A 26,417-nucleotide genomic window follows, 5' to 3' on the forward strand; every position below is an offset into this window, starting at 1 on the left:
CGAAACCAGGACAGCGGACAAGGGGAGCCCAAGAAAACCCCAGCAGGCGGAAGGCGGCAGCCGCAGGGGCAGCAGGCAACCGCGAGGCCAGAGCAGGAGGGGACCTTGGAGGGAGCAAGGAGGAAGGCGGAGGGACAGACAAAGGAGGCGAGGTGGAAGTTGGAGGGGGCACCAGGGGAGGCGAGGAGGAAGTCAGAGGGGTCCGCGGCAAAGGCAAGGAAGGAGGGGAAGCTGCAGCAGGCGATGGTGCAGCCACAACAGGCGAAGGCGCCATCCACTGATGAGCAGTAGTGAGGGGACCCGCAGGCGACCGATGAGTCGAAGCGGGGGAACCCGCAGGCGACCAACGAAGCGTTGGAGGCAGGGCTGAAGGCAGCAGACGAGTCACCGAAGGGGGACCCGCAGGCAACCGCTGAGCAAGAGCTGGAGGACCCGCAGGTGCCCCTGCAGCCACAGCCAAAGAGACTGAGGGCGAGCCAGGGGGCAGGGCGGGCGGGACCCGACCCCTTGCGCAGGTGTCCTCTCCCCTTCCGGGACACCGACAGGTGGGGACCTGGCCAGGATCGGCCCTGTTGGAGCAATGGCAGAGGAGTCCATTGGGTTCATAAGGGAGGTCCCCAAGGGGTCCCACTGAAGCGTGGGCGGAGCCGGGGCCGGAGTGTTAGGCGCGGGCGGAGCAGCAAGCGAAGCTGGGACTTCGGCCGGAGCAGCAGGCAGAGCTGGGACCTCGAGTGGAGCCGCAGGCGGAGCCATAGCAAGAGCCTTGGGCGGAACAGCAGGTGGCGCCATAGCAGGAGCTTCAGGTGGAACAGCAGGCAGCGCCGTAGCAGGAGGTGCAGGAAGGCCGTCAGCCGTCGGGACTGGAGCCCCGCAGGGTAGCAGTGCTGCAGGAACCACTTGGGGTGCTGCGGGGGCCTCGGATGCAGCGCGAGACTCTGTGGGCGGCACATCAGCCACTGGGACCGGAGCCTCTGTGGGCAGTGCGTCAGCCGCCGGGACTGGAGCCTTTGTAGGTGGCAGGTCAGGCACCACAGGCAGAACAGGCAGGTCAGGCATGACGGGCAGGACAGGAACATCAGGCACCAGCGGGACAGGAATATGAAGCTGAATATCCTTGAGCTGCCGTAAGTTCTGCCGAACGAAGCCGTGAACACAGGCAAACGGGGTTTATTCTGGGGTAACACACTCCAAACATAAGTTCCTAAATAAGAAACGTGTTTTTATTTAATATATTTAGAGTAGTGTTTGTGGGCCCCATGCAGATGCCTGGTTTGAGTGGTGACAAACACCTCTATTTATTAGGGATTCTAAGATTCACTGATTTGCATCAGTGCCCTGGCTTAAAAGTTCACAATACTACTGCCCCGATTAAAAAAGTGTGCACTGGATGCAATTTGGGATGAACTCGGGATACATTGTCTATAAAATCTTTGAATTGGTAAAATCCGATTTATTAATATAGAATAGTGAGTTAAATCATTTTGCTTCATTAATTTCGGATAATTTACTGAGCTTACAACCAGTTAATTTATTTTTTTTTTCAGGTGTCATTATGCTTCCAGACCACAGGAGGGCATTTTATTGCAAACCTTAGTGATGCGCGGGTCGACCCGTGACCCGCAGGTGCGGGCGGTTTTCAAGAGCATCTAGCTGCAGATCTCCACCAGGAGGATCTCCACTAGAGAGACGGAAACACGTGACTCCACAAGAGAGTCCGGACATGACGTTATGCAAACTTACGCCATGGAGGCAGTACCAGATATCACATGATCTCCACGCACAGCCTGGATTTGTCAGTGGGATAGTGTTTAGCTTTGTCGAAAGAAAAAAGTGGGTAGAACAAGCAACAACGGTAGCATTCGACCGGTGATTTTTTTTTTCTTCTTCTCCAAATTTAGCTTTAAATTGAATGCTTAAGCTTAGACTGACTGTGTCTACTGAAAAAGAAAAAAAATATTTATAAATTTATAAATACATTTATAAATAATTGTGTTTTGCGCACAAGTTATTATTTGGAAGGAACAGGTTAGCTGCGTATAGCTGTCATGTTGTAAGAGGTTTATTTCAGCACGCCGTACTATGTTTGCTAGACCTGGCATTAGGGTACAATTTGATACAATAGCCTTGCAATTAATATTACTGGAAGGAGTAAATACAACGCTGCCGCGCACTACTTTGACATTAAGGCTGAGGTATAGTCCGTGTAATTGGTCGCGACAAAAATACTTTTTTCCTTCATTATCGGTAGTCAATAATAAAACAGGTATACAAAGGTACAATAAATACAATAAATAGCTGTCAGTAATGACAAGAAATGTTAGGAGAACTTGGTGAGGCGAACAAATCAACAAACCGAGTAAACAGTATATCTTGACGCAACCGAACCAAACATGAGTGTCAACAATATTAAAGATGCACAAAATACAGCCTGCGTGCAATAAATTGTGACCAAGTTATATAAGTCATTATGTAGTATTTTTGATTATTTGAATATGATTAGCAAATTGACGGAATATAGGGTTATGCATATTAATATTGACATTGATGTTTTATTCGGTTGCGTTAAGACAGATTATGTTTGCAACTTTAATCGGTTTGCTGATTTGTTCACCTCACCGAGTTCAACTAACATTTTTGGATATTACTGATGTCATGCGATAAACGCGGAAGCAGGCGAAGGAAGCCGTGAATATGCACAAAAGGGATTTATTTTCCGGGGTAACACACATCAAGACACGTGAAGTTAATGACCGCACTGGGGAAACAAACGGAAACGCGGACTAAATACACTGGACTAATGACAGCAATCAGAAACAGCCGTAAAACACAGGGAATCCACATGAGGTTAACGCGGGGGGCGTGGCACACGGAAGGAGCGGACGATCGGGGCAATTACTATCGGAAACTGCATAATCATCAAATCAAAGCAAACTTGTGGGTTTTTGAAAATTTTCTTGTGGTACTGGAAAAGTTTTGGAAAAGTCATGGAAATTTATTCTGCCAGAACTGGGGGAACCCTGTTCAATTCGAATCTAGCACAAATCTATGTCATCTATGAGTTACAGCAGGGGTAGCCAATCTTATCCGTAAAGGGCCGGTGTGCATGCGGGTTTTCGCTGCAACTCCCTAATTAGATCACTAATTAGAGGACTGACTGGCTGAAAGAGTCCTCACACCTGGGTTTGAACAGCTGACTTACAGGTTATCCCAAAAACCTGCATACACACCGGCCCTTTGCGGATAAGATTGGCTGCCCTTTGGTTACAGTGTCACAAATGACACTTCATTGGTAGATTCCATGACAATACAGGCTCACTGGTGTTTTTTTTTTCTCGGGTCGGGTCGGGTTTTGGGTCATTTTTTCACGTGTATTTTTGCGGATTGGGCGGGGCGGTTTGGATCTCCTGACAGGTCGGTTTGGGGCGGGTGTCAAAAAAAGCCGACCCACGCAACACTAGCAAACCTGCTTGCGTTTGTAAGCTGTTGCGTGCAAAAGCAAACACTCTGTTATGACTGTGTTCGGGAAGATAAAATATGGCTCCTGGTTCATCCTTTTAGATGCATTAAACTGAGCCACCCATATGTTTAGGCCTATATGTTAAAGTATGTTTGGTAATAAGCCAGGTGGAAGTTTGTTTGGTTCATTTAAAAGATTTTGATTAAATGTAATATGTTTAGCTGTTTTCAAAATTATGTAGATTTCAACAAGTTGCAGTCAGGGATGGATTATGGGTTGTGTGGGCCCCTGGGCAAAACGTTCGCGGGGGGCCCCCCCCCCAAAAAAAAAAAAAAAAAAAAAAACACCAGCATTGTCTGGGATGGCTAGTTGCCACGTCATCATGCCACTTGTGGGTCCAAACTAGTGCGGCGTACCGTGTTGTAAAAGCAGAATGATGTTGACAAAACTATCTTTTGCCGCTTTTTACCTCGGAAAAAGTGAAAAGAAGGTGGCTTAAGTTGATACAGTAAGTTGGATCTCAAATTAGGCTGTGTACCATATCCCCTTACAGGACGGAGTGATCAGGGGTGTAGTGGTAAAATAAGAGGTGGGTGAACTACGAATTCTGTGATCACATTTTGTGCATAAACTATACTATGATGTGCATTTAGACCAATTGAGAAGTGGGTAAACTCTAATTCTGAAATTTCAGAGGTGGGTAAACCGTGTTTACTTGCGTTTAGCCTCCACTACAGCCCTGGGAGTGATTACACTGGTCAAACTCTTACACTGCTACACTGGTCTGGGGGCCACTCAGCAGGCAGGTTAACCGCCTCCATCCCACCATGCTACCGCTCCCTAGTCAGAGGGCCTTCTGTAAGGCTGTTAACACGCCCCCCTCCCCTCCCCCCAGAAGCCAGGGGCCCCATGGTAGGGGCCCTTGTAATCAGATGGCCCTCTAAAGGTACACTACACCCTCCTCCCTAGGGCCCTCATAATCAGAGGGCCCTCTAAAAGCCCCCAAAGCCCCCATCCTCCCTAGGACCCCCTGGTAGCCAGAAGCCAGGACCATAATAGGAGGGCCTAAGAGGGCCTTCTAAAAGTAGGCTCCCATGCACCCATTTCCCTTTAAAGTTCCTATAGCAGGGCCGGGGGCCCCCTGAAAGCACCGTCCCCCCCCCACCACCACCACCAGCACCACCACCACAACCACCACAATTCAAGGGCCCTTGGCAGCCAAACGCCCTCCCTCTATGTTTCCATCAGAGGTCTTATAGGGTCAGGGGCCCTTGTAGGCAGAGGATCAAAGAATGTAGACTTCAAGACTTTTTATTGTCATTGTACAGTTGCCTGGACAATGAAATTAGCTAGCAAGACCACAAAGATGCAAGAAAGTGTCAGTACAAGATATAAGAATAAGAAACACAGTATATACAATGTATAGGTACAAGAGACATTGGGGGGTATATATAATAAATATAATAAATAAGGGGGAAGGGCTTTTGTCATAGATAAGTGACACTATTGGGTAGGTTGGTAATTGCACATTTGCCAAGATATTGCACAGAGCCATAGTCAGTAGCAGCAGTGAGTATGGAGTATGGACGAAAACTGCACAAACACGTGCACACGCACACACCCACACCCATACACACATACATACTTATGGACACCATAAGCTTAAAAAGATAGCAGTGAGGGGAGGATTGAAGGAGTAATGTTAGTGATCTGGTGCATTAAGAGTTCTGATGCATTAAGAGTTCTGACTGCCCACGGGTAGAAGCTATTTTTACTCTGTTGGTTTTGCACCTGATGGATCTGAACCTTTTTCCAGAGGGCAGTATGTTGAATAGGTGGTGGTTAGGATGGAGGTGGTCTTTTATGATCGCCCTTGCTCTGGAGAGACACCTAGAGCTAGCAATGGAGTCCAGGGAGGGGAGTGGACAGCCAATCACCTTCTCTGCTGTTCTAGTGACCCCCTGGAGTCTCTTCTTATCGGCAGCTGTACAGCCAGCGTACCACACGGAGATGGCATGTGCCAGCACACTCTCGATTGTGGCTCGATAGAAGGACACCAGCAGATTGGTCTGCAGCCTGTTCCATTTCAGAACCCTCAGGAAATAGAGGCGTTGCTGGCCTTTCTTCACTAGGGCGGTAGTGTTTGTAGTCCAAGACAGATCCTCGGAGATGTGGGTCCCGTGAAACTTGAAGGAGGACACCCTCTCCACATAGTCACCTTTTATAGAGAGGGGGGGGGGATCAGCTTTTGTCTTCCGGAAGTCCATGACCAACTCCTTGGTTTTCCTGGTGTTGAGGGTTAGGTTGTTGTAGTCACACCATTCTGTCAGGCGCTGGACCTCATCTCTGTAGGCGGTGTCGTCATCGTTAGTGATGAGCCCAACCAGAGTGGTGTCATCTGCGAATTTGATAATGGTGTTGCAGGGATGCGTGGGGGTGCAGTCACTGGTGTAGATGGTATACAGGAGAGGGCTCAGCACACATCCCTGTGGTGAGCCAGTGCTGAGTGACAGGGTGGATGACCTTGACAGATTGTGTCCGGTCAGTAAAGAAGTTTTTGATCCATGCACATGTAGCGGGGGGGAAGTCCAGGTTAACCAGCTTGGCTATAAGGATGTCTGGGATGATGGTATTAAAGGCTGAGCTAAAATCAATGAAGAGCATCCTTACTGAAGTCCTAGGATTCTCTAGGTGATGCAGAGCAGAGTGGAGGGCAGTGGAGATTGCATCATCAGTGGACCTGTTTGCCTTACAGTATATGCAAACTGGTGGGGGTCGAAGCTGGGGGGGAGGCAGTCCTTTATGTGCTTTAGGACCAGCTTCTCAAAGCACTTCGCAACCACGGGTGTCAATGCAATGGGTTTGTAGTCATTGAGGTCACTGATGGAGGAGGACTTGGGGACTGGTACTATAGTTGCAGATTTCAAGCAATGAGGGACAGTGGCTTGTGACAGGGAGAGGTTGAAAAGTCTGGTGAACACAGGAGACAGCTGGTCGGCACAGACTTTGAGCACACTCCCAGGTATTCCGTCAGGGCCAGCAGCTTTCCTCTGATTAACTGCTCTGAACATATTGCGAACCTGGTGTTCTTGGAGGGTGAGTGTGTGTGAGCTGGGTTCAGAGGAGGCAATGGGCAAGGCGGTCTGCATTGTAGGGGTGTCTACAGCTCTCTCAAAGCGGGCAAAGAAGTGGTTTAGTTCCTCTGCTAATGAGATGTCCATGTTTTCTGTATTTGCCCCGCTGCCTTTGTAATTGGTGATGTGTTTCAGGCCCTCCCATACCTTTCTGGGGTTGTTGTCTGAAAGGTGATCCGATAGCTTATTTGAATAGTCCCGTTTTGCTTCTCTGATGCCTTTTTTGAGGTCTGCTCTTGCTCTGCTGTACATATCTTGGTCCCCAGATTTGTATGCAGAGTTACGTGCTTTTAACAGTGCCTGAACCTTCCTCGTCATCCAGGGTTTACGGTTGGGGTAGACCCGGACCCGTGTTTCCATGGTGACAGTGTCCATGCAAAGCGTGATGTAACCCAACACTGCAGCTGTGTAAGTCTCTAGGTCGCCATGTTCGAAGACACTCCACTCTGTGAGGGCAAAACAGTCCTGGAGCTGAGCCAGAGCTTCATCAGACAAGGTGTAAATGGTTCTGGTGATGGGCTTTGTCCTTTTCCTAAGTGGTGTGTATGCCGGGACAGCGAGCAGGGAGAGGTGATCAGAGGTGATCAGGCCCTCTAAAATAAACAAACGAAAATACATTGTTGATAAGCGTTGCAAATTGTTTTGGGCTAGGGGCCCCACGGGCCCCCTGCACCCCAAGGGCCCCTGGGCAGCGGCCCCGCTGGCCCGGTCCGTAATCCGTCCCTGGTTGCAGTGCACACTATGGTAAAGTTAATTAGCAGCAACTTCTTTTGGGGCAAATAAGTATAACTAAGTAAGTAACTGCTTAAATATTACTTAATTTTGCTGTATTTGCCCATGTTTAATGGACCCAACATTAAAAAGTTTAATTTGTGTGTACAGAGCAGCTTGGATGCCAGCGCAGTAGTTTGTTTAGCACAGCAGGCTACCTGATATTCAACCCTGAGCAGATGCACATGTCAGCTACATGGAACTGTGCAAAGCAGTTGCTCCTGAAGTCTGGAACTTGTGACTTGTATAAACACAGTCAGTCCCGCTACAATGCAACTGATGCATTCCTGAAAAACCTCACATTCACTAAAAACACATACTAAAATAAACATATCCAATAGGAAAATTAGGAGTAGAGGAATGTATCTCCAAACGTATTAATTTACGCCAAACAAAATTAATTTAAAAAAAGGTTGTTGGAGCCTGTCGCAGCAGCAATCCCTGAACCTGGTGGTGAACACCAGCAGTAATGGGAGCTGTCAGGCTGAAGAAGGAGGTCTTCTGAGTCTGGTTAGCTTGCGGAACTCCTGAAGCAGCTGACAGGTACCAGCAGGCCAGGTGGAAACCGGCTTTGGCAGTTACTGAAGCAGAAACTTGGGTGTGAGAAGAGCTGGGTGATGTTATGGAGAAGGACTTTTTCGTTGGTTAAGTGACTGGGGGGGGGGGGGGGGGTAGAGCAGTGCTTTAATCATGCTGTTACAGCGGGGATGGAGTATTGCTGATATACTCAGGCAGTGGAAAGAATATTTTGAGGATCTCCTGAATCCCACTGATACACCTTCCTTGGAGGACATACACCTAGAAGATTCAGTGGGGGACTTGCCCATCTCTAGGGCTGAAGTCCTTGAAGTAGTCAAAAAACTCTATGGTGGTAAGGTTACAGTGTTGAATGAGATTTGCCCAGAGTTCTTGAAAGCTCTTGATTTTGTTGAGCTGTCTTGGTTTTCGCCTCTTCAACATTGCATGGACATTGGGGACAGTGCCTTTGGATTGGTAGACTGGGGTGGTGGTCCCAATTTTTGGAAAGGAGACCGGTGGATGTGTCCCCCCTACTGGGGGATCACACTCCTCGGCCTCCCTGGTATGGTCTATGCCACCCGTTGGTTGAACATCAGATCCAGGAGGAACAATACAGAACACTGGACCAGCTCTTCACTCTTACAAGGATACTGAAGGGTTCATGGGAGTTTGCCTAACCAGTCTACAAGTGTTTTGTGGACATGGAAAAGGTAATTATACGGGGTATGGAGTCCGTTGTTGCGGGCCATCAGGTTCCTGTACAAATGGAGCAAGAGCTTGGTTTGCATTGCCAGCAGTAATTCAGACTCGTTCCCGGTGGGTGTTGGACTCCATCAGGGCTGTCCTTTGCCACTGATTCTGTTCATAATTTTTATGGACAGAATTTCTATGCATAGCCAAGGGGCAGAACGGGTCTGGTTTGGGAACCTCAGGATCGCATCTTTCCTTTTTGTGGATGATGTGGTCCTGTTTCCGTTGTTGGCCAGCGACCTGCAGCATGCACTAGGGTGGTTTTCATTTGAGTGTGAAGCAGCAGAGATGAGGATCAGCACCTCAAAATCTAAGGCTATGGTTCTTGAACGGAAAATGGTGGATTGCCCTCTCCTGGTGGGGGATCAGTTACTGCCCTAAGTGGAGGAGATTAAGTATGTCGGGGTCTTGTTCATGAATGAGGGACGAAGGGAGTGGGAGATCAACAGGCGAACAGATGCAGCATCGCCAGTAATGCGGACGCTGTACTGTTCTGTTGTGGCGAAGAGAGAGCTGAGCTGGAAGGCAGAGCTTTTCATTTACCAGTAGATCTATGTTTCTACCTCCATTTATGGTTATGAGTTCTGGGTAGTGACTGAAAGAAGGAGATCATGGATACAAGCAGTAGAAATCAGTTTCCTCTGTAGGGTGTCTGGGCACAGCCTTAGAGATAGGGTGAGGAGCTCAGACATTTGGAAGGGGCTCAAAGTAGAGCCACTGCTCCTCCGCATTGAAAGGAGCCATTTGAGGTGTACAACTGGGAGGAGGCCTCAGGGCAGGTGCAGGACATGCTGGAGAGATTATATCTTTCAACTGGCCTGGGAACGTCTTGGTATTTCCCCAGAGGAGCTGGAGGAGGTGGCTGGCGAGAGTTCATTTTCAGTTTATATCTTGCTGAAATTTTTATGTAGAATCATGAAAAAAAACGCTGACTAAATCCGTAATCTCTCTTCTTTTCAAAACGTCCATTGTCGGAAGTATTAAAGTTTTTAAAGTTAGGTTAAATCGGCAAAAAATTAAACCATGTCACCATTCTTTGTTTTACCTGCATCGGTGGCGTGTAGTACCACCCTCACCTTGAAGATTGCTATTCGCATTCTAAATAGCTGCATTACCGCGTATTCAAATTGCATTCACATGGTAATTTGATGCACAACGCAACGGTAAAACACGATCCAGATACATCCCCATCAGCACCATAAAAGGGGAGGGGAGATGTGTCCTGGTGTGAATGGCTCATGCATACACATGAGAGCTCCTACATAATAAATGGGAGGAGACCAGAAATAGTGACATGAGTTAGGTTTTTCTTATTTATTTATGCAAGTGAATGTTGCAACTACACCAGTTAGTCATCTTCATGTACCCAAGACTTTGGTGATCAGATATCTGGGATCAAAAGAAACTGGCACCATTGCTTACTATGTACTTTCATAATGTTTCTGTAAGTGTTCCAAACTGCATTTTGCAATGTCTATACTTTGATGTCAGATTACAAACTTAACATAAATTTGACATATTTACAATAAACATTAAAATTAAGAGGTGAAGCTCTCGATTTACCAGTCGATCTACGTTCCTACCCTCACCTATGGTCACGAGCTGTGGGTAGTGACCGAAAGAACGAGATCGCGAGTGCAAGCGGCCGAAATGAGTTTCCTCCGCAGGGTGGCTGGGCTCTCCCTTAGAGATAGGGTGAGGAGCTCGGTCATTCGGGAGGGACTCAGAGTAGAGCCGCTGCTCCTCCGCATTGAGAGGAGTCAGATGAGGTGGCTCGGGCATCTGATTAGGATGCCTCCTGGGCGCCTCCCTGGTGAGGTGTTCCGGGCATGTCCCACTGGGAGGAGGCCCCGGGGAAGACCCAGGACACGCTGGAGGGACTATGTCTCTCGGCTGGCCTGGGAACGCCTCGGGATTCCCCCAGAGGAGCTGGAGGAAGTGGCCGGGGAGAGGGAAGTCTGGGTTTCCCTGCTGAGACTGCTGCCCCCGCGACCCGACCTCGGATAAGTGGGAGAAAATGGATGGATGGATTAAAATTAAGATGAGTGTAATGCCAAATCAAATATATAAGAAATAATTTATTTGCCATGAATTAAGTTTATGATATTGAAAGAAATGTGTGATCATGCCCCAGTCAGTGAAAGTGTATTCCCTGCCCCAAGTTCCCAGAGTTCTTCACATTCTTGGTATTGAGAAATACCTCTCGTCTCATAACCAACAGCAGGGTTGCCAAACTCTCACATCTGGCAGGACACTCATGCTTTCAGACTCTCACGAATGAAATCTTACAGCAAATATACTGTATATAGTCAGGATCATAAATATTTGGACACTGACACAAGTTTTACTATTTTACCTGTTAACTGAAATATATTCCAATTGAAGCTATACAAATGGCATGGACATAAAGTGCAGACTCTCAGATTTCATTTTAGGGTATCCACATTCAAATTGGATGAAGGGTTTAGGACAGGGGTCATCAACTACTGTATATAGCACAGCGCAAACGCGGCACTGTGCGCCACTCGGCAGCCTTGTGCGCGCACCACGGTCAAAGTTGAAATTTGTTGAACTTTGACCGTTGCGCGCCGTGACGCATTTTCGCGCGATCAATAGAATCAAAGCATCGAAGCGGGCTACCGTTCGGTCTGCCCCTTCGAAACACACACTCACACAAAGCGGGTATGGAGGAAATGATCCTTTGCAGGTTGGGATGTCTTAAAACATATTTTATCTTTAAACGACATATTTTCTCCACTTTAATAGATGACGAATGTAAAAAGACCTGGAAAAATCTCAAGGACAGGTATATTAAGGGGGAAGAAAGTCAGAGAAAAGAAGAGTGGTGCAGGGGCAGAGCAGAAAATAATTTGGAAGTACTTCACAATCATGAGCTTCCTGGAGCCTTATGTCAGGGAGAGGGCCACCTCCTACAATATGTCCCCATCCTCACAGAATAGACCAGGGGTCATCAACTATATTTGTCAGAGGGCCAGAGTTTTACCAGACAGTCTCCTTGGGGGCCGGACACCCAAGAAGAAAATCAAATAAAAATCTAATTTTGGCTTAACATTATGTTTAATGTTTATACTTTTTCCATTTCATTACAAAACTGAAGGCATTTGATTCGCGGGCCGCCAGTTGATGATCAGTGGAATAGACCCTCCGGTCCCCAGGCTACCTCAGCTCCTTTACCAGCCTGAATTCCCCAAGCTGCTCTCTGGATATGAGGGTCTCATGCACTCACAGCCTATTCTTTCTTGGTGCTAACAGAGCTAGTGCTTTTCTTTTATACATTGTCGTGACTGACCACGGGACGGGACAACAACAAAACAGGAGAGTTTAGAAAACCACGCCTACTTCTTGCGCTGAGCCCCACGGCACTCGCTGTTTTTTCTGAGGAAGTGCAAACCCCGCGGCGAGCGCAGCGCATGCCGCGTTCGGTCTGAAACCCGCTTTAGGTTGCGAAAATGGGGAAAAAAACAATTTGAGAAATTGCCACAACATTAGAAGTGGCAAATCCACAGTTTAGTACATCCCGAGAAAGAAAGAAAGCATTGGTGAACTCAGCAACACAAAAAGGCCTGGACATCCACGGACGACAACAGTGGTGGATGATTGCAGAATCATTTCCATGATGAAGAGAAACCCCTTTGTAACAGCCAACCATGTGAACAACACTGTCCAGGAGGTAGGCGTTATCCAAGTCTACCATTAAGAGAAGACTGCATGAAAGCAAATACAGAGGTTTCACTGTGAGATGCAAGCCACTCATAAGGCTTAAGAATAGAATTGCTAGATTGGACTTTGCAAAGAAACATCTGAAAAAGCCAGCACAGTTCTGGAACAGCATTCTTTGGATTGATGAAACCAAGATCAGCCTGTATCATGAATGATGGAGAGTACTGGTGAGTTCGGAGCGGCCACAATCTTTACTCTTGAATGTAATGTAAAATAAAGTTGTCCTCCGAAGAGGGGGGGTGGTGGTGGGCAATAAAAAAAAAAAAAAAAAAAAAAAAAAAAAAAAAAAAAAAAATGAATGATGGAGAGAAAAAAGTATGGAGAAGGGCTGGAACAGCTTATGTTCCAAAGAACACCACATCATCTGTAAAACATGGTGGAGGCAGTGTGATGATTTGGGCGTGCATTACTGCCAGTGGCACTGGGTTTTTAATGTTTGTTGATGATGTGACACAGGATGGAAGCAGCCAAATGAATGCTGAGGTGTTCAGAGACATCATGTCTGCTCAAATCCAGCCAAATGCAGCCAAATTGATTGGGCAGCGTTTCATAATACAGATGGACAATGACCCAAAACACACAGCAAAAGCAACCCAGGACTTTATTAAAGCAAAGAAGTGGAATATTCTCGAATGGCCAAGTCAATCACCTGATCTCAACCCCATTGAGCATGCATTTCACTTGCTAAATACTAAACTACAGACAGAAAGACCCATAAACAAACCACAACTGAAAGCTGCTACAGTAAAGGCCTGGCAGAGAATTAAAAAGGATGAAACCCAGCGTCTGGTCATGTCCATGAGTTCAAGACTTCAGGCAGTCATTGCCTACAAAGGGTTTTTAACTAAGTATTAGAATTGAACATTTTATTTGCAGTTATATTAATTTGACCAATTACTTATGAGCCCCTGAAAGGAGGGGATTGTGTAGAAAAAAATTACTTTAGTATCCCACATTTTTATGCAATGTTTTTGTTCTTCCCACTGAATTAAAGCTGAAAGTCTGCACTTCAACTGCATCTGACTTGTTTCTTTTAAAATTTATTATGGTAATGTACAGAACTTAAAAATCGAAAAACTTTGTCCATGTCACGCCCAGCTCCGTCCGATCCTCGTGTGTGCCACGCCCACCTCGTTACCTCGTGTTAATCCCTGATTGTCATCACCTGTTTCCTGTTCCTTTTGACTTGTCCTGTGTATATTAGTCTGCGTCTCCCACTGTCTCCCAGATCGGTCATTGTGTAGTGTAGTGTTGGATGTTTGCTGTTTGCCCGGATCCCTTAATAAACCCCGTTTTCCCGTCTGACCGGCTCATCTAGCCTGCTTTCCTGCTCGCTCGCTCCACCAACGTGGACCGGGATGTGAGGTCATTTTTCCACAGTGCATGACCTGACATTATTTTTATAATTCCAGCAAATTCAGTACATAATATGGGACATCACCGCACTTAGCTGTATTAACTGCTGTATTAGTGAAGATAACTTTATGTAATGTAATCATAACAGCAATAGTTTATGAATACAAAAACAGCTACAGTATCACCCTATAATGTGGCATGATGTCACTCCACTGACCCCAATATACCCTTCCCCCTCAATCTTAATATGCAACTTATGCCCCTTTCTTTGGATTTCAGTTAGGTTCACAATGTATTATAGTGTTCATGTTCCATGGTTTACTTGTTGCCAGAATTATTCAAGTTGTAGCCCCCTTTTCTTGCTTGATGAATTAAGACTTCTTGCATGACTGCGCCTTCTCTTTCAGCTTACACACGGTAGGCGTGACCACGCCAATGAAGGGAGAATATGTGTCAAAAGTATGTAACTTTTTAAGTGTTTTGACCTACATACCTGATGAGAGAATCAAGCCCTTAAACAATAATATATGTATATCTTTGAAGACAGTACTTTGACAGAAAAGGAAACTCTTTTACTTCCTACAAGTCTTCATTTTTGTTCAGTGACAATTGCGTTGCATTATATTAAATACAATGAAGTGAAAGGATTTTAGTATTTATATAAAATAATTTCTTTTTAAATTGGAAAACGGAAACAATCATGAGTTTTCTGTTCACTTTGGTCTTACACTTTGAAATGATTAACATTTCAACAGATGAGGGAATTTCCAGAAGAATTCTAATGTAATCCAACAAAGAACGTCCATGAAATTTCCAAAACGTCACAGATTTCTGTGTACTTCCAAAAAAGTCCACAGAAACTTTTTTAAAAGGTATCCCTGAATGAGTTTTAGATTATAGCAACATTATAAAATAATTCTGATCAGATAAAGTTCCTGTGCTGTAGCGTGCATGATATTTAAGTATTTGTATTTTAGGAGGCTTTTCTCCAACATAGTATAAAAAGTACCACATATCCTAGGTGCAACCACAAATACTATCAAATTAACCATATTATCATAAGAAGTGAAGTGCACATACCTCTGAAAAGAAGGAAAGAGATTATCCTGAGAAAATCTAGAAATTAACAAGGAGAACAAAATTAAACATAAACTCAAAAATGAAATAACTGGTCATAAATCCATCCATCCATCCATCCAATTCAGAGTCGTGGGGGGTCCGAAACATATCCTGGAAGGTACAGGCACAAGGCAGGGAATAACCCAGGACAGGGGCGCCAACCCAATACAGAAAGTTGTAAATATCATATGTAAATCATCAAAACCACAGAAAGCTTCATAGATCAGTCATTTTTACCAATATGCATTTCTAATCTATGATATAGTCCTTGTACATTGAATTAATTTAAAACTTTAAAAAGTTTCTTTGTAAATACAGTATGTTCTTATGTTAATCTTATTTGGGGTATGTAACTTTTGAATTTAAATCATTGTCATGGAATAATTCTTGCCTAAAACTAAATGTAAATTTTCATGTTACCCAGAGAACCATCTTTCAACTCTACATATTGACATTTAATGAACAAAAAAAAATTGGGACAAATAAGCAGCACAAAGTTCTCATATCTGTTCATTTTTATATTTATTGAAAATTTATTGAAAACGTTTTGGAATCTGACAGCCTAATGATTACCGTTACCAAGCAAACCAATCACATTTCTTGCAGTCTGTGTCACTACAATGTGTAGTTACATTTCTGCAGAGGTGCATGTCAGACTATGGAGATGCTGCACCACAGCTATGCCGTACTCGTGGCCAGTGGTGTAAAGTACTTGAGTAAATGGACTTCGTTACTGTACTTAAGTATTTTTTTGGCTACTTTGTACTTGTACTGAGTATCAAAAATATAAGCAACTTTTACTCTCTACTCCACTACATTTGTGACTGAATATATGTACTCTTTACTCCACTACATTTGAACGGACGCTTACCGTTACTCGCTACATTGTGATTGCGTGCGACAAATCAGGATCTTTATCTACCACGACTAATTTCTTCAAGTATGTCTGGCTGCAGCCTGCAGGAGGGCGGGGTTGGACATCCAACCCCGCCCACATCCAACCCGGCCCATTCGTACCGCGAAAGCTACGCCCTTGTCCAACACGTCTTAAAGCGGAAGCCAAAGCGAACTCGCAGAACGGAATCGTTGTAGTACCTGTTATGTCATTAAGTTAAAAATCTTTAGTGTCCCAGTGTAATAACAGTGCTATCTATTATTTATTATTTTGTTTGTTAATGTTTCTGCTAGACACACTATTGACTGTCAATTACTGCACAAAGATTTTACTGTGGGACCCGCATGGTTGTTTGTGGTTGTTTTGCTGCTGGTTAAACGTTTCCATCAGTTAGCTGACTATCTAGCCGACTCACTACCAAAACTATGGTAACTAGGTAAAGACCTTCTTGCTGATAATATAGCTTCCATGTAGTTAACAAGACTTGACACTTAAAGACTTTGTGCATCATCAGATATTACTGTCTGCTCAAACGACTGTTCAGCTTGCTTCCTATGGGTTACTAGTTATTAGCTAGTTAGCAAAGCCACTGTGGTAGCATCCATTAAGGCTGTGCGATATAGCAAAAATATTTTATCATGATCATATCAAACGATATTGATAATTATCATGGTGTAATTCAAGTCATTATTTTATTACTATGAGTGCTCCATTTTTGCTTGAAATGCCCTTAAGAATTGCCCTTAAGAATTGCCCTTAAAACACCATTAAAGTCAGCTCTGAATTTGTTTTTTTATTAGTTTTTTTTATTGTTTTACCTTTTTTTTGAACATTTGAGTTTGACTGAGACTGACTTTTTGTTCTATTTTCTTCTTCTGCCATTTTGAAACATTGAGGTGTTCAATTTAATGTCTATATTAGGAAATGAAGCCTCATAAATAAATAGTTCCTTGTTTTCCACATTTCTTGGTGTTCTTTGAGCCTACATTCAGTACGAGTAAAATACTTAAGTTCTTTTAAAATTGGATACTTTACGACTTTTACTCAAGTCTTATTGGAATTGGTGACTTGTAACTTGTAATGGAGTAATTTATACAGTAAGGTATCTGTACTCTTACTCAAGTATGGTTTTCAGGTACTCTTTACACCTCTGCTCGTGGCATCAATTCAACACAGTATAAATCAGACCCTCTCATTTGGCAACGCTTTCAGTTCATCCTTCAAAGAACATAGCCAACAAAGGTTATACCTTCGTAGACCGCGTCCTTCAAAAGATGCAGCCCCTGAATTTGGACACAGTCAGAGTTTTTTGATGGTTGAACAGAAAGCATTGTCCAATTGGACAGTCTGGCCGTCACCAGCTGTTCCTGCCCTGACCCTTCAGTCATGAAGCGCTACTCCTGTCACCTAGCCGGGACACACCCACTTTACCTCTTCGCAATGAATCTTGGGATATGTTGTGCTGCAAAGGATCCATTGGACAAAAGAATGATGCATTTCTAGACTACATTTGAAGGAGCCTTTGAAATGGGACAGCCTTGTTGCACCACTATGATACATTTGGTCTTTGATACAGCCTTAGATGGATGCAGCCCCTGAATTTGGACACAGACGCAGTCCTACGAAGGCTATGCCTTCATACACCACATCCTTCGAAGGATGCAGCCCCTGAAATTGGACACAGCCTTGGTTCCCTCTTTAAAAAAATCCTATGAGAAAAGTGAATTGGACTTCAAATTGGCAAAAACGTCTGTAGTTAAAAAAAGTTTTTGAAAAACCTTCACGTTTTCGTGTATAAGATAAATCCTTTGTTACTGATGGATTTCACCAAATACTGATGTCTTGTGCCCCTGAAATTAATATGTTGCTAACATTTTGCTGATAGGGTATCAGCAATGATCTTAGAGAAGAAATTCTTGCTGTCCATCAGTCTGGGAAGGATTAAATAGCCATTTCTGAACAATTTGAAATCTATGATTCTGCAGTGAGAAAGATTATTCACAAGAGGAAAACATTCAAGGCAGTCGCCAATATTCCCAGGAGTGGATGTCCCAGCATATTGACCCCAAGGGCAGACCATGCAATACTCATGGAAATTGCAAAAAACCCAAGAGCAACAGGACAATGATCCCAAGTACACCAGCAAACCTACAACAAAATGGCTGAAAAAAAAGAATCAAGGTGTTGCAATTGTCACGCCCCTGGGGGGCGGAACCCCGCAAGTGACGCCGATTAACGCTAATCAAACCACAGGATAAAAGAACCTATTGAACAGAAGGACATTGCGAAGTATTGAGCCAATGTTTTACAGCCATACCAAGCAATCTACTTGTCTTCCGTCTGCCCTGCCTGTCTTACCTGTATCTGTACCTCACCTGTTTGCCTTCCCTCCTCAGCGTCCTCATCATACCTGATCCTCCAGTCCCGACGTCCTCCGCCTTCCTCTTCGTCGTTCCCATTCGTGCCCAGTGTCTGTGCTTCAGTGTTGGACAGCTCTACCTGGTACCGACCCTCGCCCACGTCTACCGATTACGATTCTCGCCTGCCGATTCTAAGTTCCGTCTACCTTTCCCCTCCCCTGAGCACCGCCTTGGCGTTGCCACTGTTCTCTTAATAAACCGATCGTTTCCCTGCATTTCTGGATCCTTGTCCGTCTGTTCCCCTCTCTGCCTGACAGCAATTGCCCAGTCAAAGTCCAGACCTCTACCTGATTAAAATGCTGTGGCAGTACCTTAAGAGAGCTTTGCATAAACGAATGTCCTCAAACCTCAATGAACTGAAACAACGTTGTAAAGAAGAGTGGGCCAATATTTCCTCCACAATTATGCAAGAGACTACGAGTCATACAGAAAATGATTACTTCAAGTTATTGCTGATAAAGGTGGTTCTAAAACAGGGGTCTTGAACTCCGGTGCTGGAGAGCTACTGCCCAACAGGTTTTCTATCCTACTTGGCTTCTGATGAGAACTAGGAACTAGGGATGGCACGGTTCGTGAAAAAAAACCGAACCGTTCGGTTCGCTTGTCTCGGTTCGGAGCATGCATGCGTCGCACGGTTCGACGGTTCATGACATGCGCAATGTAGCCTCGTGCCCCGTATGTGACGTCAGTGTGTTTCCCTTTCGCGCGAAAGAATAGGCTAAATGCACAGAGCGGTGTGACGTAGTTCCGGTAAAAGTTCAGCCAGCTAAGTAATTTCCGGTAGCCTTTCGTTTGCTGCGTTTAGCTCGTGTTTTCGGCGTTCCCACCCTGTCTCTGAAGAAAACGTTTAAATTTCAGCCAACCGATAGCACAACATCTGAACACTGTTGTGCGCCTTTGTTGTGTGACTTTATTTAATGTGCGGTTAGGCACTTTGTTAAAGAAAATTAAGTTATCTGTCACAAAGCACTCCAGTGAGTGTCATGCCTCGATCGTCCGCTCTTTCCGTGTGCCACGCCCCCTCGTTAACCCTGTGTGGATTCCCCGTGTTTACCAGCTGTTCCTGATTGTTGTCAAATTTGTCATTACTCCATTGTATTTAGTCCGCGTTTCCGTTTCTTTCTCCAGTCCGGTCATTATATTGTAATTCTGCTTTACCGCTCGTCTGTGTTCCTTTTGCTCATTAAACCCCGCATTCCCCCGATCCTGGGTCTCCTCACCTCTGCTTCCCTGGTCAGCGTTGTAACAGTGAGCCTGCTTCCATGCTGCAATGTGAACATTTGCCATGTTCCTAAAAATTCTGTTTATTGCACAGTGTCTGACCACACAGACCTACAGGCTATTGCCAGATGATCATACTAGACATATCAACTGGACATATTTTGCACTATTACAGATTGATGTCTTGTACATACACAGAAACTGATTTTATCAATTACTCAAGAACATTCAATATAATTAATACCATTTTTTTTTCACGTTATATATATATATATATATAAAACGAACCGAATCAGGCTTAATCAAGATCTATCTGTAGGTGATCTATCATTTTAACGATCCCCAATTAAATTAACCCCGTGGACCGGACAAATACAAAACGAATGATTAAACATTATATGCGTCTCTTTTTGTATGTTTTCTAAATAAGACCGCGTGCCCATACCCAACTGTAATAGCGATTAAAGCGATCTATTCTTTTAGCATTTATGTTAAGGCAAGACTTTTATTTTATTACTGTTCTGGGATTAATAATGTTTAATAATTTTAATAATGTGCTTTAAGTCAAGTCAAATTCAGTTTATGCATGATTACATGATATAACTTTTTTAATACTGTATCCTAAATTGTGGATAATTAAGCTATATATCATATGCTGAAGTACATTTCTGGAGTGTTAAAGATTAAAAGAAAAAATAACAAGAACCGTACAGAACCGAAAACCGTGACCCTAAAACCGTGATACAAACCGAACCGTGGGTTTTGTGAACCGTGCCACCCCTACCAGGAACAGGTGTGGCTCATCAGAAGCCAGGTAGAAACCTACTGTATAGTATCTATCCAGGACCAGAGTTCAAGACCCTTGATCTACAAGCTATTGAATTATGGGGTGTACTTAATTTTTCACACGTCTTCTCCATTTTGGCCTCCATCCATCCATTTTTTGAAACTGTTTTTCCTGTTCAGAGTCGGGGGGGGGGAGGGGTCCAGAGCCTCGGAGGCTACAGGCGCAAGGAAGGAAACAACCCAGAATGGGGCACCAACAGAGATGTGACCAGAATGTCATGTGTGGATGGGCATTTGACTTATTTGGGAGGGGGGGGGGGGGGGAGACTGCAAAATGAGTAGAAAACTAACGGGGGGAGGACTGATATAGTAATAATAGAATTATTAATAATATAATTGAATAATAGTTGAATTATGTGACCTCATCTGACATAATATTTTACATTATCTGATTGAATTATTTTGTTAATCTGTAAGGTGTACCAAAATGACATGATTTTGTTTGAGTTAGCGGGAGTCTTGTATATACGTATATATAAAAATGGAACCCTGTAGTCAGTGCTGTGAGTAAAAGCAAGATGAGAAAGCAGACAATAAAAGCCATCTTTTCTGTAATCCTCTACATGATACTTCCATGATATGGAGAACAGAGCTGAGATTGCTACATAATCAATATAATAAAGCCTATAAAATCATGTCTTAGCATTCCAATTAATTCCAAAATAATTACAGTAAAATCCCGTTATAGTGGACTCGCTTATAACGTTGGAACTGCACATGCGCAGAAAGGCTCGATAGCACGTCTCGATAGGTAGTATTTTTCGACAGAACACCGGCCGTGCGCCTTTACGAACATGCAGAAAAAGCATCGGATATAGCGGACTTGCATATAATGGAATTTAGCTTATAATGGACAAACAATTTGGTCCCCAGGGCCGCTTTTAGCTGTAGTTCAGAGTCCTGCACCGGGTTGGGTACCCGCAGATAGTTGCTGAAACCGGCGGATTTTAATGCTCTGGAATTTTACGGGAGGGTATGCGGGCGGGTAATTCATTACACACGGGCGGGTAGCAGGTCAATCAAAACAGTATTGTAGCCTGCAAAAAATAATATATAAGCGAAAATATCTATGTATTAAACCATCATGTACAAATTGTCATTATCACAGTGTGTTCAGTATGTCGGGGGTACCTTATGGTGCTTTCGATTATTTCTCTCCAAGTCAGATGGTGCGTTCGATTATTTCTCTCCAAGTCGGAACTTGGATGAAAACGTCACGAAACGTCATGAAAAACGTCACTTCCCGTCGGAAACACGCCCCTTTTATGACGTTGAAGTCGGACAAGATTTTGTTGTCCGAGTTGCCCCTGTGACGTAATTTCAACATGGCGACTTGGTTTGTTTGTAGTTTGTTTACCGTTCGAAAAAAGAATATCGCTATGAATGTACTAAAATATTTTATAAAGCTTTTAATGTGGTTTGACTAGTTCGTGTTTCTTGTTTGTCTCTCGGAAAAATCTCCATTTCTCCATTTGGAAAACTCCAAATCTGCTAAAATATAAAGCAACAACACACAGCAACGTGTTCATGGAGGCAGCCATGTTTGTTCCGAGATGTGGGTAGCTCGAATGGGAGATTGTCGGACGTGATGTCACTCAACTCGGAATTTCCGAGTTCCGAGAGAAAGACGAACGCACCAAGAACTCGGATGAAAACGTCACGAAACGTCACGAAAAACGTCACTTCCCGTCGGAAACACGCCTCTTTTATGACGTTGATGTCGGACAAGATTTTGTTGTCCGAGTTGCCCCTGTGACATAATTTCAACATGGCAGCTTACACACTCAACAGTAATTGTATTTTATAAATCTTTAAAAATGTTTATTTTGTTAAATGTATTAATAGTTATAAATGTAACTGCACGTGTTCGATTTAGAGAATACCATATCATGACCGTAAACAGTATCCTATCATGCAATATCAGATTTTTACCAGACTTGTTAGTGTCTTTGGTTTGTTTGTAGTTTGTTTGCCTCTCGAAAAAAGAATATTGCTATGAATGTGCTAAAATATTTTAGAAAGCTTTTAATGTGGTTTGACTAGTTTGTGTTTCTTAAGAACATAAATTTACAAACGAGAGGGGGCCATTTGGCCCATCAAGCTCATTTGGGGAGAACTTAACTAATAGCTCAGAGTTGTTAAAATCTTATCTTCTTGTTTGTTTGTCTCTCGGAAAAAATAAAGCAACAACACACAGCAACGTGTTCATGGAGGCAGCCATGTTTGTTCCGAGATGTGGTAGCTCGAACGGGATATTGTTGGACATGATTGTTGTGTTTAAGACTCATGCGGGATGCAGCTGAGATAGACACTAATACTGTGGACTGCGATATTGACTGCACTCTTCAGAACAATAGGGGGCTCAGGAGAAAGAGATGTGTGTTCTACTAAAGTTATGAGAAATAAAGAAAAGTTAACCGTTTGTCTGGAGCCTTCAATTTATTATTTTCTGACGAGTATAACAGTGATGTCACTGAACTCGGAATTTCCGAGTTCCGAGAGAAAAATGAAAGCACCATTAGATAACCGCCTCGACAAACATTCACATACACGTCTGAATCCTTGCTGAAGCGTGTCGTCGTGTTCTCTCTTTCACGCTCATCACTGTATGGATAGCTTATATCTATCTGATTTGATTTTGTGTTAAATGGACTTTTTCGTTTCAATTCAAAATTCATGTAGGCCTAGCACTTGTCACGTTGAGAGGTGCATAGAAAAAATAATTGTGTGTACTTTATCGCGGGTAATGGGCATAATGTTAACGGGCCCGGGCGGGTGCAGATTTAACTTTGAAATAATCACGGGTGCACGGGCGGGTGTGGTGCTGTACTGTGTGGGTACGGGTCTCCAAAAGTGGACCAGTGCAGGACTCTGCTGTAGTTCTGTTCAGCTATAACAGACATGCATTTCCGCCTACAAGCCGTGTGGCGTTCCAGTGATGTCCAGCGCAGATGCGTACGTAGTCGGGATTATTAATAGTCACGCATCTGGTCAGGTAAAGTTGGATTACTACATGTACAATATAATAATTTATACCACAAGTGTGTCTGCTGAGGTGTGGCATGAGTAAATGGTATCCTGTAGTTGTGTTCTGGGCATACAGCAACTCTGGATGTAACAGACTGTTTTTCCAGGTCCCTTGAAGTACGTTATAACGGTATTTTACTGTAAAATAAAAGTGTACAAATATTAGAAAGGTGAAACATGAAATGCAATAACTGTAATTCGGAAAAAAAATATGAACAGGAAGATATCTTTATATTTTTAGTCACTGTCTACTTTGAAAGTTTACTACTAAAAAAACAAAGACAACATACGGTTGTTTGTGCAGAACATTTCACACTGATGTAATTTAAAGTATTTTACAGAGATCAAATAATATTACACAGTAATAATGACAGGTGAAATCAATCCAGAAGGTTCCCCGTTGGCTATGGGGATCGAATCAGCAACTTTCGCATTACAATGCAACAGCATAAACCACTGTACCACCATGCCACTGTACTAAGCACTTGTAACATTTACATAACTTGTGCATTTAGTCTGTCTGCAATTCATTGCCAAGCCAACTCCCTGGCTGTGTTTATGGCCACAGTATTGCCTTTTTTAACAATTACACAGGGCTGCTGAGAGAAAGCCCGGGCCCCGGTATGAAGTAGGTGTGTGGGCCCTTATACAAAATTTTACACACGTAGAATGAACAGGTGAGAACACTTGTTGTTAGTCACTTTCACAAGTTTTTGTGCATTGAACGCTGTCAAGTACCCTGTGACCCACGTGCCTTTTTAATTTTGAAACTAAACAGACTTGCAAAATTTTAAAAATGACAAAAATTAAATGAATTAAATAAATAAATGTTGAAATTACAATGATCTCCCGCCTATCGCGGAAGTTACGTTCCAGCGAAAATCCACGATATAGAAAGACCATATAAATAAACACTGTATAAGGATATGAGTAACATAATAATAATAAATATGTAATATATATATTAGGGCTGTCAAAATTAATGGGTTAACGCGGATTAATCCATCATCATGATTAATCTGATTAAAATCTTTAACGCAAATAACCCATCTGCAGTGCAGAATGACTCAAAATGTCTCTGGCAACCCATTTTAGGCAGTTTTGGTGTGTTCCATTTGCCCTGGGAACTCGTATTCCGAGTCAGATTCCGAGTTTTGAAGCCGGAAGTGACGACATGTGCGTCGGAGATCCCAAAAGTATCTTGGAGCAGCACAGAGGATCCCGAGTTCAGAATCCAAGATGGCTGCGTCTTTTATCAACAGAAGGGAAAGTTGTAGTTTTATACTGTTTAAGCACTACTTCTCATTTGTGGCTCATTAAATCGGTCGCACACACTATACCATCCAACTTATTTGTCGACATGTTGCTACGGAGTTTTATACGTAAAGCACCATGCGTAATGTGTTATCAACTGATATTGCTAACAATGGCAATTAACCGGGCTAGAATTGGATTTCATGATTAGTCGGATTATTTGTCGGATTTATGGTACTTCGGGCTAATTGTAAGTGAACCATTTAAATTGTAAAGACCATTTAAACTGAGGTACCTTAAATACGACAAGTTGTCTGGCTAAGCAAAAAATCTTGCTTTTTCATATGGGCCCATGGTATTGCACTTCTGTGTCAGATGGAATGCATCCAACTCGTGTTCAAGATGTTCAATAAACATGTTAAGTGCATATCCATCCATCCATCCATCATCTGCCGCTTGTCCGGGGTTCGGGTCGCGGGGGCAGCAGCAGCTTCAGGAGAGGCACCCAGACCTCCCTCTCCCCAGTTACCTCCACCAGCTCCTCGGGGGGGACACCGAGGCGTTCTCAGGCCAGCCGAGAGATATAATCCCTCCAGCGAGTCCTGGGCCTGCCCCGGGGCCTCCTTCCTGTAGGACATGTACGGAAAACCTCTCCGGGTAGCCGCCCAGGAGGCATCCACACCAGATGTCCAAACCACCTCAACTGGCTCCTTTCGACGTGAAGAAGCAGCGGTTCTACTCTGAGGCCCTCCCGGATATCCGAACTTCTCACCCTATCCCTAAGGGAGAGCCCAGACACCCTGCGGAGAAACCTCATTTCAGCCGCTTGTATTCGCGATCTCGTTCTTTCGGTCATTACCCATAGCTCATGACCATAGGTGAGGGTAGGGACAAAGATGGACCAATAGATCGAGAGCTTGGCTTTTTGGCTCAGTTCTTTCTTAGCCACGACGGACCGGTTAAGCGCCTGCAGAACTGTAGACACTGCTCCGATTCGTCTGTCCAGCTCCCGATCTCGCCTACCCTCACTCGTGAACAAGACCCCGAGATACTTAAACTCCTCCACTTGAGGCAGTACGTCTTCCCCTACCCGAAGAGGGCAAACCACCCGTTTCCGGCTGAGAACCATGGTCTCGGACTTGGAGGTGCTAATCCTCATCCCTGCTGCTTCGCACTCGGCTGCGAACCACCCCAGTGCATGCTGGAGATCCCCAGCAGATGAAGCCAACAGGAGGACATCGTCCACAAAAAGCAGCGAGGCAATCCTGAGGTCACGAAACTGGACACCCTCAACACCCTGGCTGCACCTAGAAATCCTGTCCATAAATATTATAAACAGGACCGATGACAAAGGGCAGCCCTGGCGGAGCCCAACACGAACCGGGAACACGTCCGACTTATTACCGGCAATGCGGACCAAGCTTCTGCTCCGTTCGTACAGGGACCGGATCGCCCACAACAGCGGACCCCGGACCCCATACTCTCGAAGCACCCCCCACAGAGCACCTCGGGGAACCCGGTAGTAAGCCTTTTCCAAATCCACAAAACACATGTAGACTGGATAGGCAAACTCCCAGGCCCCCTCCAGTACCCTTGCAAGGGTATAAAGCTGGTCCAGTGTTCCAGGGCCAGGACGAAAACCGCATTGTTCCTCCTGAATCCGAGATTCGACTATCGATCTCACCCTCCTCTCCAGTACCCCGGAATAGACTTTCCCAGGGAGGCTGAGAAGTGTGATCCCCCAGTAGTTGGAACGCACCCTCCGGTCCCCTTTCTTAAATAAGGGGACCACCACCCCGGTCTGCCAATCCAGCGGCACCGTCCCTGACCTCCACGCACTGTTGAGAAGGCGTGTCAGCCACGACAGCCCCACAACAACCAGAGCCTTCAGGTCCACCCCCGGGGCC

At 44.5% G+C, this 26,417-nt stretch overlaps 1 protein-coding gene across 1 annotated transcript in view; it reads right to left on the reverse strand.

Moving 5' to 3' along the window:
* Positions 1–26,417, reverse strand: part of LOC111837630 (uncharacterized) — a 194,101-nt gene that overhangs the window by 141,059 nt on the left and 26,625 nt on the right. Inside the window, exon 4 of the mRNA XM_072700891.1 lies at positions 14,809–14,844. Coding sequence (XP_072556992.1) covers positions 14,809–14,844 — 36 coding nt within the window. The remainder of the gene's footprint in view (positions 1–14,808; positions 14,845–26,417) is intronic.

Source organism: Paramormyrops kingsleyae, chromosome 16 (assembly GCF_048594095.1).
Source record: "Paramormyrops kingsleyae isolate MSU_618 chromosome 16, PKINGS_0.4, whole genome shotgun sequence".
Lineage (NCBI taxonomy): Eukaryota > Metazoa > Chordata > Actinopteri > Osteoglossiformes > Mormyridae > Paramormyrops > Paramormyrops kingsleyae.